The sequence below is a fragment of the Melospiza melodia genome, chromosome 3 (genome assembly GCF_035770615.1).
Source record: "Melospiza melodia melodia isolate bMelMel2 chromosome 3, bMelMel2.pri, whole genome shotgun sequence".
NCBI lineage: Eukaryota > Metazoa > Chordata > Aves > Passeriformes > Passerellidae > Melospiza > Melospiza melodia.
The window spans coordinates 565720-579548 of NC_086196.1; the positions used below are offsets into that span (position 1 = coordinate 565720).

A 13829-nucleotide genomic window follows, 5' to 3' on the forward strand; every position below is an offset into this window, starting at 1 on the left:
ATAGAACAATTTCCCCAATGTATAAAAACACCTACCTCTCCAGCTCCCTGGAACAACACTGTGTGATCTGACAATTTGTTCTTGGTGATACGCAGAGCTGCAAGAAGACCTGCAACAGCAACAGATGCAGTTCCTAAAATAAAAAAAGAAAAGAAAAAAAGAATATATCTGGTTATTCTTAAAAGAATTACAAAACTTTACATTTTAAGTAATGCCACAGCATCTTTTGGCTAAAAGGTACAAATACTGAGAGTAGTAACAAACAGTTGACTGGAGTTAAGAGTTTGTTTTACTCCACTCTTATAAAAGTTAAATGTAAGTGAGAATATCACCAGAGTAACATTAAATAAAATAGACTGATTCTATGGATGGGTATAATGGCTAGGCCATTCAAACTCTTGTAAGATATTCTAGTTATGACCTTTTTTTGAATGAAGGGTGCAAGAGTCCAGAGAGAAATATTTTTAAGAAATCCAGATACTGAAAATTAGGTTACTGGTTTCATTCTTCAAATAGATATACTTTCAAGTACAGTAAAATATAAGGTTAAAATAAAACTTCATTTCTCGTGGGGAGGTTGTCAGAGTAGAATATCAAACTGAACATTTACAGAGAAGCTAAACCACCTGTAAGAATTAGGCCAGCTTATTTAAGACTTGAACCCACTGTGACAGGAGTTTCAGTTTAGTATCTTCTAAAACATTTGGAGGCCCCTTTCAAATCTTTGAATAATGCCACACAGGGAAAAAGGCTAACATTTAGTTTAATGATTTAGCCTAGGGAGGTCTTTTTCCTCCAAATCAGAACCCCAGGAAAAAAGATACCTGTCTGTCTTTGAATGGAAAAATTTTGGTCCTCATTGTGAGAAACAGCTATTAATAAAAAGTAGAGCAAGAAAAGAATTCAACCAGGCATCTAACTCAAATTTGTTCACAGTGGCAGAGTAAATCAAACCTCTGTGATTGCTGACATATCTTTGTCTAACTTGTCCTTAAGGTCTTCTTTCAAATACTCTTATTTGAAAGAGCTCAGCAAGCTATTCCAGTGCTTAACTGTACTCTAGGTTGAAAGTTTCGTATCTAAACATTTCTTTTCTTCTTCTATTTCTTTTTAGCCTCTTATCTACTACTGGAGAGCCTGTTACTTTGCAAAAAGTAATTTATTATATTTGAAGACTGATGGTGTTCCAATCAGCTTTGCTTATCGGGAACAATACCAATTCTCTCATTCTTTCAGAAAGTTAAATTTTCTTAACTTGAATCACTGCACCCAAATTGATACACTGCACTGCAGGTGAACTGTCAGCACTGCTGAGTCCAGCTGTCAGCCTCTGTCGTGCTCAAGGAAGTGATGTTTGGTCACCAGGAGCTCACATCTGGCTCTTCTGACCAAAAGACTGAAGGTGACTCCTTCTCCCCAACAAAGCCTACTGGAAGGGGAAGACCTTCTTTCATGTGTTTGTGACTTCATGCAACAAGCTTGTATTTTTCACAAATTATTATTATCACTAAAGCATAAGGTGAGCCAACAAAAAAAAAAAAAAAAAAGGTCAGAATCTATTCCTGCAAGGAACTTGGATCCCATGGACAGGAATAGAGTGGACAGGAATATAGTAGTGAGGTAGAGAATACCTCCAGCAAAGTTCTGGATTTAGAGGAGATTCTGAAGAACCAATTGCAGACAGCACTGATTTCTCTAGGACTGAAAAAGCTGTCCAGATGCTAACAATTAGGTACTGAAAGTCAAAACATGGGTTTCAACAGTCTTTGAAGATTTATAATGCCTATCTGATTCAGAGAGAGCTGGACCAGAGGGAGATGAACACAGGCCCTGCAATGTCCAGTTCCAGGAATAAGAAGTGAATTCTTCCCTTTCTGGGCAGCAGCTGTCACTGACTGCCTCAAGGAAATCAAAGACAAGGCCATGAATCATTTTGAGAAGCCTGCAAGAACTTGCAAGAAGGGGATCTGCTGGTTCCTACAAGTCTGTTCCTGATCACCACTGCCCTATCTGCAATTGCCTACATGTCACACAGTTGAGGGGAGAATTCATATTGCTACTGATTCTTCCTTCATAAAAAGTGTGAAATGGCTATGATCAGCCTGACAAAAGCACTTGGCCCTGAATCTGCATAATGGACAGTTGCTCTCAATAAGCAGCTCCTCTAAATTTGCTATTCACAAGTCTATTTTCTCATTAACAAGGTGAATTTTAAAGCTGAGATAGCAGTAATCCCCACATTAAACTCTGTGACATGCTCAAAACAGGCATTCATACTTAAGGCACACAGACCATTGATTGTCAAATATATGTAGCTAAAACTACAGGACCTAAAAGAACAGAAGTAGTAAGAAGCCTGGTACTGGCTTCTTTGTATTGTACTTTCCTTCAAGGACATCATTTGGGTGTTGAAGGCTGGGTTTGAATCTACGGTTTGTAGGTAGGATCATCTAAGTTTCAAGAACGGTTACTTTTTCAAAGCTAAAAGGTAATGCTTGATAAAATTTAAGAGCACGTTTTAAAATTAGAAAGTCACTTTTTGAAATAAATACACTAAAACAGTTAAAAAACATGTGTCTTCAGAATTATGTTTGTTACGTGCTTTTTTTTTCACTTCAATCATCAGAAATACAGAACACCTTGTTCTCAGCCCACTTAATGATTTGACCATAAAAATATGGCATTTTTTACTTCTTTAGTAATTTTTATGACTTGTTCTGTCCCTGACTTCTAAATAAAAAATCTTTAAAATGGTTCCTCTGAAGCATGGCTTTGGGAACAATAACCATCAGACAGTGAGACACTTCCACCTCACCGTCTCCCAGAACTAGCTTGTTTCTTTCCCAGATGAAATTAGTCTTCCTCAGGCAAGTGCCAAGCTGGCAAAGACCAAAAATGGCAGAAAAAGAGAAGTCAGAGTGTGCTCTCAGTTTCCCTTGGTATTCTACCAAACAATCCTCATAACCAGCAAGAAAAAAATCCCATGGTCTCGTTGGATGCCAAATTCTTTCTCCTATTTTATTTTACACAGCTGGGCTTGCAGGGGAGGAGGAGGGAGCCTACATAACACAGCCTGTTCCTAGGACCATCAATCTGTCTCCTGAAAAGGAAAGCTGAGCTGGAGAACTATAAGATCCCTGTTTTCCTTGAGGTTGTGGTCATCACAGCACCCTGCCCCCATCAGAGGAGTTCTCAGAGAGCCATGAAAGCTGCTCTTCAAGCTGCTTTGTGGTGACAGAGTCAAAATGAAACACCAGAGGTTTATAACTAATGGGAATGCTGGGATACCACTTCTCTTCACGGCTGATGAACTGTTGCTAAGCTTGTTAGCCAGAAAAATGGACTGTCATTAAGTATTACCAGCTGGGACATTTTTACAAAATTTGTCACTACATGATCTTCTGCTTTAAGGAGAAATAGAAGACACGTGAAACATAAATAAAATCCTGCACTGAATGTCAATACATTGTGCATTGAATATTTGCATAGGATGTGAGCTGTTCTGTACTGTTACCTGTATGTTCATCATGAGGGTGATTCAGAACAAAGTTTATAACAGCAATAGATAAAGGCTTAAATACGACTTTTCTCTCAAATCACGAATTGCCCTAAAAAGGGTGTTTAGAAGTATTCCACACCAATTTTATTCAGCCTTTTGCCTCTGAAAGGAATAATACGGCAGTTTGTTAGATTACTGAACCCACTATCACTGCTGCTGGCAGGGGCTGTCATCACTCCTCGTCAGCAGCTTCCCTTATTCCCTCCACCGAAGGGCAGACCTGTTTAACCAGAACTGCTCTGACTAACGCCATGACCTTACAGTTCACCCTGAATACTGGCTCAAGCTTTTGAAATTAATCAAAATGCAATTCACATCCATCTGCCAAGGCAGAGATGCAAACCACTTTTTGTGGACATCATGAGGCACAAGCAGATTTTTGTCACTTTTCTGACTGTCATCGCTGTAGGAAGTGGAGAATCAGTTTGGCCAGAGCACAGGTTAAATCCTTTGTGTGCAGGATAAGATAGACATTGTTCAAGAACATGATTTTGAAAACCCATTTTATTCTCCACAGATTTCTAGAATATTAATCAAAGCAAATTTAACAAAGGATATTTTCCTAAAGCAGTGTCAACTGCTGCAACAGCAAATATTTCATTATAGTTTTTTAGGAAGGTAAGTCATGTCTTGTATAAACACAATAGATGTGAAATATCAAGGTAAACTATTCTATACCAAGTCTTCATTTTCTGTGCAAGATTCTTTAGCCTTGTTACAATAAACTGCACAAATGAGTGTGAATATGTTAAAAGAAATCCACAGCCTTTTGAGGCTGACACACTGCAAATGCCTGGGAGCACAGACTACCTTTGCAGCAGATACAATTGAACAAAAGACTTGGGGGGAAAAGCTCCAAAATGTGAGGAATAAGAACTTAGTTTACATTGCATGAAATTTAATTTAAATTAGTGAGAAAGGGATTATTGCACTGAAGCCTTTGTCCATTATTTAAAGTTTCAAAAAGTAAAACTTGTAATCAAGTGCTAGTAGTTCCTTTATGTAATTTTACCTATCTCATTTTGAAAAGCTAGCAAACAATAAGAGGGAAGAACTTTCTACAGAACATCCAAAAATCTGAGGTATTCATTCTGGACTAAAAGATTAGGAAGTGGTAAAAGTAAAATTCATATTTCTCAATACACAGCATAACAGAAATCACATGTTAACATTGCCAGCTATCCAAATAGCACTTCACAGTGTGCCAGGGAAAAAAATCCATTCCCATCTCCTACACATACAGGAAAAAAGGGGAGTAAAGATCCTATGGAAAAGGTGAGATCTCAGTTGCTAGCGAGGCAAATGCTGCAGCTGTGGGTAGTTGAAAAGGCCCCTATTTTAAGAGATGGGAGCTCCTTCTTCTTGCCATGAATGGGCTTCTCCAAGCTGCATGGGCACACTGCCCTGCTCTGCAGCAGGCAGTGCAAAGAGGGGAAAGGCTGCAGGCAAGGGGAAAGGCAGCCTGTCTAAAACACCAACCATCTGGCATTTTGGCAAAGGATCCAGAGTCCCAGCAGCACAGGATGGCTGGGGCTGGGAGGGCACTGAGTGCGACTCCGGCTCAAGCAAGCACCTGGAGCCGCCTGGAGCCGGCTGCCCCGCAACAGGGGGAGAATGGATTTCTTTTTAAAACCCATAATGAGCAAAAAGAGAAACAGAGGAATGCTTGTACCTACATGAGCTTGTGCATACACATGGAAAATTACACAAAAGCTACAGTAGGGTATTTACTTGAAAACACGCTGATTTCAATCTAAATTTATCCCTGAGTAATAAAGAGGTGATATCCTTAATATACCGAAAGAAAAATACACTTCACATAACCCTACAGCATATGTCTCAATAGGATTTTTTAAAAACTATTTTATTTTAAAAATTATTTCATTTTAAAATCTCAGCATGTTTCACTTGAAAGCCAATGCCTCTGAAAGTAAAGCACATGTCTATGAAAGAAGTTTTCTACAGTTTGCATACTTTATCAGAATTTGAGATATATGATATAAATATCTGAACTATTATATGTCCTTCCACTCTGCATTTTTCAAAATCCTGGTCAGAGAAAAACTGGAAGACCCATGCCCATCACAACTGTAACAACAAATCCAAAATCTTCTCTACAATTTGATTTCAAGAAGGGAAATTTCCAGGTACCAAATGTATAAATTTTTATATTAATGTCAAAAAAACTGAATCTTAAAAAGGACAATGTTTATAACACAGAAATTCTGATTTCTGAGAATGGCACTGATTTAACATTGAATTAGTCACAACATAACTTCCAGGTATAATTTTCCTGGTTATTCAAATGGCAGTCTGCTGAACACTTAACATATATTTTAAATAAAATCAAAATACAAAATGAAATAATTATGTTAAGTTATGTGTGGTCTACATTTTTTACTTTACGTCTCTTTCTTTTCATAAAATGTTGATGCAATCAAACAACACAGCTGTTCAAAACTAATGACATCTAAGGTCATGATGGATACTGAAGTTAATTCCAAACCAGTGCAATCTCTCTGTGTAAATATTTTTATTGGCATAAAATACAGGCCCTGTGTCCATTGTGGGGGAAAGCACTGCAATTGTGGGTACCGTGAAGCTACAAGACCTGTAACTTCAGTATTACAGAGCAGATAAACACTATTTAATGTAGATTGTGTTATACTACAGAAGTTTGTCATTGTCAATTGAGACAATTTTTAAGTATAGAGGGGGGAAAAAGATGAAAAGAATGTAATAATTGAAAAAATTGACCTACATAGAGGCAGCAAGGCTAGAGATATTTATGCCACTATTTGAAATGTGTCCATGTCAGCAGTGACTGCAACCAGTGACCACACGATAAGCACCAAAAGAAAAAATGCACATCTCTGAAGACATGCAAACACGCCTTATGCCACTGACTGTGCCCAAGTAGCAAAACCTCTTCCAACAGACTCACCAAAGTCAAAATGGGTGAGGAAAGGGAGCATTGTGACACCTGGGTTTGTCAAGGGCACGAAGGTGTGGCCCAAGCCAACCCCACCCACAAGCAGGATTTCAGCCCTGCCTTGCACCTAGGACTTTGGTTTCAGCAGGTATTAAGAGACTTGTTCAACCTCCTGCAGCAGGGAAGGGAACTGGTTCGTTTCTTTGAGGGAATTTTAAACTGTGAATCCCAAGCCTGCTGCCTTCAAGGGCAGTCACACAGAGAACATCTCTCACCCTGACAAACAGCTTTGTTTGGCAACACAGGTCCCATGGGTCCGTTCCCAGGAAGGGGTTGGAAAGAACAAAACCATCACATATCAGATCTTTCAGAAAATTCCACCCTCTCCTCATGACACCTCCTTCCCTAAGTATATTGGAGATGAGCAAAGCTAGCAATCTGACCTAATTCTAAATGTTGTGAAGTTTGCCATTACAAAATTAATTCATATTTCTCCCATATGGGAAATGATGATCAAACCCCCACTCAGTTTTGGAAGAGGTTCTCTAATAGCTAACAGCAGATAAAAGTATTTGTTTTAAACCAAAGGCTTTCTCTGATTTTCATTTCCAATAATCTGTCTCAGTATTTCAGAGAGAGAGGAAAAAAAAGCACCAAGCTGATTTGTGGTTAGAAAAAAAACAGATTGGAATCCAAGGGAAAAAGTGAATACTTTCTCCCTAAGGAAACATTGCTATTGTGTTTGTAAGAAGATATTCTGAAAATACAGATATGGAGAAATTATTGTAATTTCAGAGGGAAGAAATTCACCACCTATCCAAAACCAAAGATGCTTTCTAAAATGCTAAAGTACAAAGAACTTTATTATTCCAATACAGATTTATACCATTTGGTCAGAATCCTGTTCACCTTTTTCTCAATTGCTTGTGTACAGAGAGGTAATGTAGAAAAAGTGACAAAGCCTTCTGCAGAGTAAAGGATGTGACCGTACTGTAGCAGGGATTGAGACTGATTTCAGAAATTCTTAATTATGTCTATAGGTGATCCTTAATGGTCAATCTTTAGCGGTTTTCTATGCCCAGTGTTTTGGCAGACTTTTTCCAAATGTTCTGCGTTGTCAGTTAGGGGCAGGCTGACCCTGTGTAAATAGCTGTGAGCTAAGAGGGGGCAACTGCATTTGTCCAAGTCAGTACTTGCAGATGGGTATATGCAGCTTGCCACGTTTTCTTTATCTATTTTAGTGGCTGTCAAAAATCAGGATCATATATTAGGGTATTTTTTAGACTTGAGATACTGAAAGGTCCTCATTGCATCACTAAGATATATAAAAGATATATAGGGATCCTTTCTCGGGATATCTTACATAAAGAAAGAAATCCTCAAGTCTTTCTATAAAAGATATTAAACATTTCTATGGAAGATATTAAACACTTCTTTTGATCTTAAAGTAGCTTTCTCTTGAAAAATATTAGTGCTAGGAGAAACTATGTTTAAAATACTATGTAAGCATTATCTTCAGAAGATGATGGCAAATTAGATGCAGTGTTATATTTCTTTGCTTTTATTGCATTGGCACAACTTGTCAGCTTTACTGTTGCAAAAAACACAACTTGCATACAGAGAAAGCCACTCTTTCAAGTAGCCTGGAAAAAGTCATGCTATTTATAATCTGAAAATCTCAAAGGATTGATAAAGCAGTTCGCACCATCCATTCTCATTATAGTTGCTAGGTGAAAGATCCTTAGGGTTTATAAAGCTGGAAGAGGAGGAGTGATGAAAGATCAATGGGCTGTTATTCTACTTCCACACTACAGGAGAAGATGACATGCTATGAAAAAAAAAGTTACTGAAGGCAACTACAGGGATATGATGACAAATGACAGAAACCAGAAATAAATGCATCCACTTTCACCCCTTGGAAGCTACACAGATATTAAGGATGGAGATCACCCAAAAGTCACAAGCATTGTTTGTGAAAATATCAAAGGCCCCATAAGCACAAATTAGATTGCAGAGAACAGATAAATTAAAAGGCTGTAGTTCTAAGGAAGGCTGATAGCTGCTACAGCAGCTGAGACAAAAGCCAAAGGGATGCCTTCCAACACTACTGAATGTCAAGACACTTCCTTCCAAGGTGCAGGAGAGACAATGAAGTGGTTTGAAACTGCAAATACACAAAAGGCCTCATCAAGTAAGTTTACCTGTAGTTGGTACACTTTTGCTGAAACACTCCCATTTCTCTGAAACCACATTCTACTTGAGTCTCTTTCTGATTTGGATTAAGGACCTTCATACTGCAAGAAATTCCCTGTGGGAACCAGGCCTCTAAACAACGACGGAAACTTCCAGATGCTGTTTGGCCTGCTGAAATGAAGTGCTGTAGCCATGGCTACACTCAGACCCTTCAGGGTAGGAAGCACCACGCTTCTTACAAAAGGAAATGACATTTTGTAATTAGTTTATTTCCCATCTGGGAGGTTGTTCTCCATAATCTGTTTCAGATGCATAAGTAGAACTCAACCAGGCTTGTAACAGGAACAAGGTTCATGTGGATAGTCAAATCCCTAACACCAGAAAGACAAGGACTATTTGAATCCACTGCCATGGACTGAGTCACTAAAATATGACCTAGATCCCAAGCATGACTCAATAAGGACTTCTGGAAAACTCCAGCTCTTAACAGTTGGCTTAAAGTGTAACTGAAAGCCATGAAAAATATATACAGGTTAACTTCCATTTCTGACGTGTCACTGCTGAGACCTTCATATACCCAAGGGAACATCAGGGATGAGAGGCAGCCGGATACCCAGGGCCCTCTCTGGACACCAGCAGCTCATCTGACTTCAGACTGCTCTCAAGGATGGAAGCCACTGCCCTAGAGAAAGTTATTTTTCAGTGCTCTTCTCTGACCAGATATAAGGCAACCTGAGTAGTAGCATACACCACTTCAGCCCTCCTTGTCTGTCTTCTTGGGAGGGAGGGAGGGACAAGATGCCTTTTTAGATTGAGCACTGGGGAATTCCCCTTGTGGACATTCCCACCCTGGATACCTGCCTTTTTCTAGCTCATTCCATAAATTATTCAGATGGGAAAAAGAGAGTCAAGAGGATCATTTCCATCTAATACTGAGTGAGACTGTGAGGAAAATTACATTAATATTTAACTGAGTTGTCAGCTTAAGAAGTGAAAAACAGTTTGACATTTATCAATCCAGTTGCATGGAAGAACAGTGGAGCAGTTGTCACTGCAGTGACAAAAAGCCAAGGAAGTACAGTCCAGGTCTGAGCTTTGATATTTGCTCAAAGAAGTCAGTAATTTATATGGGGAAAGCCATTCACATATTAAACTATTAAAAAAACCCTAAACCTGAAGAGCAAACATCTAAATAAAGTATGAGGTGTAAATGAGAGATGAAAGGTTAAGAGCAAATGCAGCTCACCAAAAATTCATGCTGAGGAAACCCAAGGCAAAATGTGACCTATACATCTATAAATATTACAGTAAAGTTGATAATTTTTTCCCCTCTGGAAATTAAGATTTATTTTTGTGGCTTGTGGGAAAAACAGTGAAGAGAAAAAGGAAAAAGTTTGTTACCTTGAATGTCATCATTGAAAGTGCAATACTTGTTACGGTACTTATTCAGGAGGCGGAATGCATTGGCATTAGCAAAATCCTCAAACTGAATGAGGCAGTTCATGCCGTATCTAGAAAAACAAGAAATTATGCATTATGTTAAAAAAGTTTCAAAATTATACATTAAAATGCTAGTAACATTTGTGGTCAGATTTTAAATGCAAGTATAATGTGAATCATACAACACTCAACATGTTTCTCTTGTATTTGGTATCTTTACATTCATACAGATTATTTAGAAGGCATAATCATACTACTAATAGTATTTACTCAGTTCTAAGTTATGAATAGAAGATCAGTGGAAAAGGCATCCACCCTCTGCAGACATCTCAAAAGAAGTCTCCACTGAGCAATTACCTAGAGAACAAAAAAAGGTCCCTCCCAACACAAACCATGCTATAATTCTGTGGTTGCATTTTTAGGGGTTTTTTTAATATGGAAACTCAAGACTCCTGGCATTAGATTTGTATGTCAATACCTAACAAGTCAACAATTGCCTTGCTGTGCTAGTAAGATTAGTCCTAAAATGAAAGTTAGTATGAAGTTAAATTTAATATTACCACTACAGATCATGGAATGGTTTGGACTGGGAGGGACCTTCACAATCATCTTGTTCCAATTCCCTGCCATGGGCAGGGACATCTTTCACTAGACCAGGTTTCTCAGACCTTCATCCAACACTGCCTTGAACACTTCCAGGGACAGGGCATCCCCAGCTTCTCTGGGCAACATGTTCCAGTGCCTCACCACCCTCAGAGTAAAGAATTTCTTCCCAGGATCTCACCTAATCCTATTTTCAGTCTGAGACTGTTCCTCCCTGTCCTGTCACTACATGTTCTTGTAAATATTGCCCAGTCCTTATATGCATGGTTAGTAGTACTGTCTCTGGATTCTTTGCATACCAGTCACATATGGAATTTTCAATTACTTTCTTACAACAAAAGCAAAAAAAACCCCACAAAGCAATGAAAATATATCTACAAAACCTACATAAAGACTGGATTCAAGCTCACAGACATATGCAAGAGGGCAAGATCTCTGCAGCACAGTCTCAATCCTGATTGAGCTAGAGGAGGCTTTCCTTATTTGCTAACAGCACAAATGCATGAAAGACAGTCAAGCTGTCCATTCATGCTTCATCCAGAAAAGCAATACATACATACAGTGAGCACTTCAGTGTAAATACATTAACTGAGTTTTTCTCCAAACCATACATGTGTTTGGCAACCACATTAATCAAAGCCATCAGTACTTTAAAAGAACCCAAAAATTCCAGTGACTAAACTCATTTCCATGGAAAACACATATTTACAGCCATATTACAATTAGCCAAATCTATGGGGATTCCACTGGCAGGAATAGTAATCCTTACTAAAATAAATACATCTTCAGGTTTGATGGAAAAACCTGGACTTCTTCAGCAGCATAATGACAGGCCACCGTTTAAAATAAAATTTGGCAAGTCCAGTACTGTAAATCACAACTGAGTTCAAATAAAAAACTAGAGCTAATTTCTAATTAATTTAAATTTCTAACCTGCTTCAGTTTCTGCCATAAATTTCTGTGACTCCATAAAGGTCCAGTAGTTCACAGTTGCATAATAATATGAAACTAATGAGATTATCACTCTGGAATCCTGGAGCTTGGTTATATGTGTTTCTTGGATGTCATTAGGCTAGTCTGTTTCTTTATTTTACCATATATAACATTCCATTTCTCATCTGCATTTTATTTTTCTCTGTTTTCTTATCCATTACCCTTGTAGACAAAGACCAAAACTCCCTGTGAGTTATATTAAAAGAGCATCCCTGTAGAAAATAATCATCCTATACTAGACACACTACCCATATGAATTCTCTGAGCCAGATATTGTGGCTGTTCAATTAAAATGGAAAAAATGCAGGCAGTCTAACTCTGGGCCTCTGAGATTATGGCATCATAGAAGAAAAATTTCTAAGCAGCATTCTTCTGCACTGCACGTGTAACACCTGGCATCCAGGTAAAAACCTGAGACTTCAGTGCTGCACACAACCAGCAGTACCTCACAAGACTTGTGAATTTTGAGGTCTATATTCTCAAAAAAGAGACAAGAAAATTATCCACTATTTCTCTGCCTGGACTATTCTTGTCCTCAAAAGCACTAATAGATGAGACATACCGATGAGGTAATACAAAATAGTTAGTATCAGGCATTCCAGAAAATCCCTTAGCAATAATGAATTGGCTACAAAGGTGCCTCACAGTTCTGGAGGCAGTGACCATACCAAAAGAGCCATCAATTTCTCTATGACCTCCACATCTTCCCATCACAATCATTTAAAGCAGAAAGCTGAGCCAAAACCTAACCAAATATTTTCCCTCCTGTATCACTCTACAATAACCTTCCACCCTTCTCACACTCTGATGAACAGTTTTAGTTTCAGTGGCTTGTGCACCATAAAGAGTAACTGCTTGAATCAACCCTCGTGGAAGCAGAAAAGTCCTCTCTGTTTGCACCTCATACCCTGCTGTCATTGCACATTTTGGGCTTGGATCTGCACCTCTTTACAGGTGGGTAGGGAACACGTATGACTGCAAGAAGAGAAGGGCACCAAGCACTTTGGTGCTTGTCCATGGGCAGCCATCAAACCCTGCTGTGCCTTTGAAATCACACTAATTCCTGCAACTGTGGGCTGCTACAGTTCTGTGAGTCATACTATCTTCAAACATTATGAAAAGAGAAAACAAAGGCTGCAGCTATCCTAAATTTGACCATCTCAACATGTTCCATCAATACTAGATATAGCACAGACTGACTACACTGCTTACTGAGCTTACTCTGATGATACAGAGTGCCTGATCAGGCAGGTCCAGACACCAGTAATAGATGTGTTACAAACAAAAGCATCATATTTAACACCACCATTCAGTGACTGTGGTTGACTACTAAAAGAGAGCATGTTAAAAGACAGCAACTTCAGGCACATCAAGAAGATTAGGAGACGAAATTAGAAAAATTATCATGACAGAAAACTCTCTAAGAGGTAACTTTTATTTCAAAAATAGTGAACTACCTATTTAATATGATAGTGTGAAAGAATAGAGTGTACTGCTTACTTAAGTAGCCAAACTTCATAATCATACACCTTACAACAACAATTTTATCTTCCTCTTTGAAATCTGTAGGCATTCAGATCTCCAACATAAACAAAAAACATTTTATTTTGAATATGTCACCAGCAGCAGAGTTCCTGAAGCAAGCAGACATTTCATTCTGTGAAAAGGCTGCACAAATGGGGGTGGGAGTGTTGATGTACAGAAAGGCTCTGCAGGGGGATCTGGACAGGCTGGATGTACAAGCCAGTACAGCAGTATGAGGTTCAACAAGACCAAGCGCCGCATCCTACCCTTGAATCACAACAGGGCTGCAGGCTGGGGGGAAGGCAGCTGGAAAGCTGCTTAGCAGAACAAAACATGGGGACGTTGGTTGACAGTGACCAAACATGAGCCAGCACGTGCTCAGGTGGCCAGGAAAGCTGATGACATTCTGGCCTGTATCGGCAATATTGCGGGCAGCAGGACCAGGGCAGGGACTGTTTCCCTGTGCTTGGCACTGGCGGGGCTGCACCTCCGGTGCTGCGTCCAGTTCTGAGCCCCTCTAGTCAGGAAGGCACTGAGGTGCTGGAGCGAGTCCAGGGAACGGCAATGAAATGGGTGAAGAGACTG

At 39.1% G+C, this 13829-nt stretch overlaps 1 protein-coding gene across 2 annotated transcripts in view; it reads right to left on the reverse strand.

Moving 5' to 3' along the window:
• The window catches only part of ME1 (malic enzyme 1), a 154974-nt gene that overhangs the window by 26699 nt on the left and 114446 nt on the right, over nucleotides 1-13829 (reverse strand). For both annotated transcript variants that reach the window (XM_063150571.1, XM_063150572.1), the window contains exons 7-8: nucleotides 10086-10195; nucleotides 36-133 (exon numbers count right to left, since the gene is read on the reverse strand). In XM_063150571.1, coding sequence (XP_063006641.1) covers nucleotides 36-133; nucleotides 10086-10195 — 208 coding nt within the window. The remainder of the gene's footprint in view (nucleotides 1-35; nucleotides 134-10085; nucleotides 10196-13829) is intronic.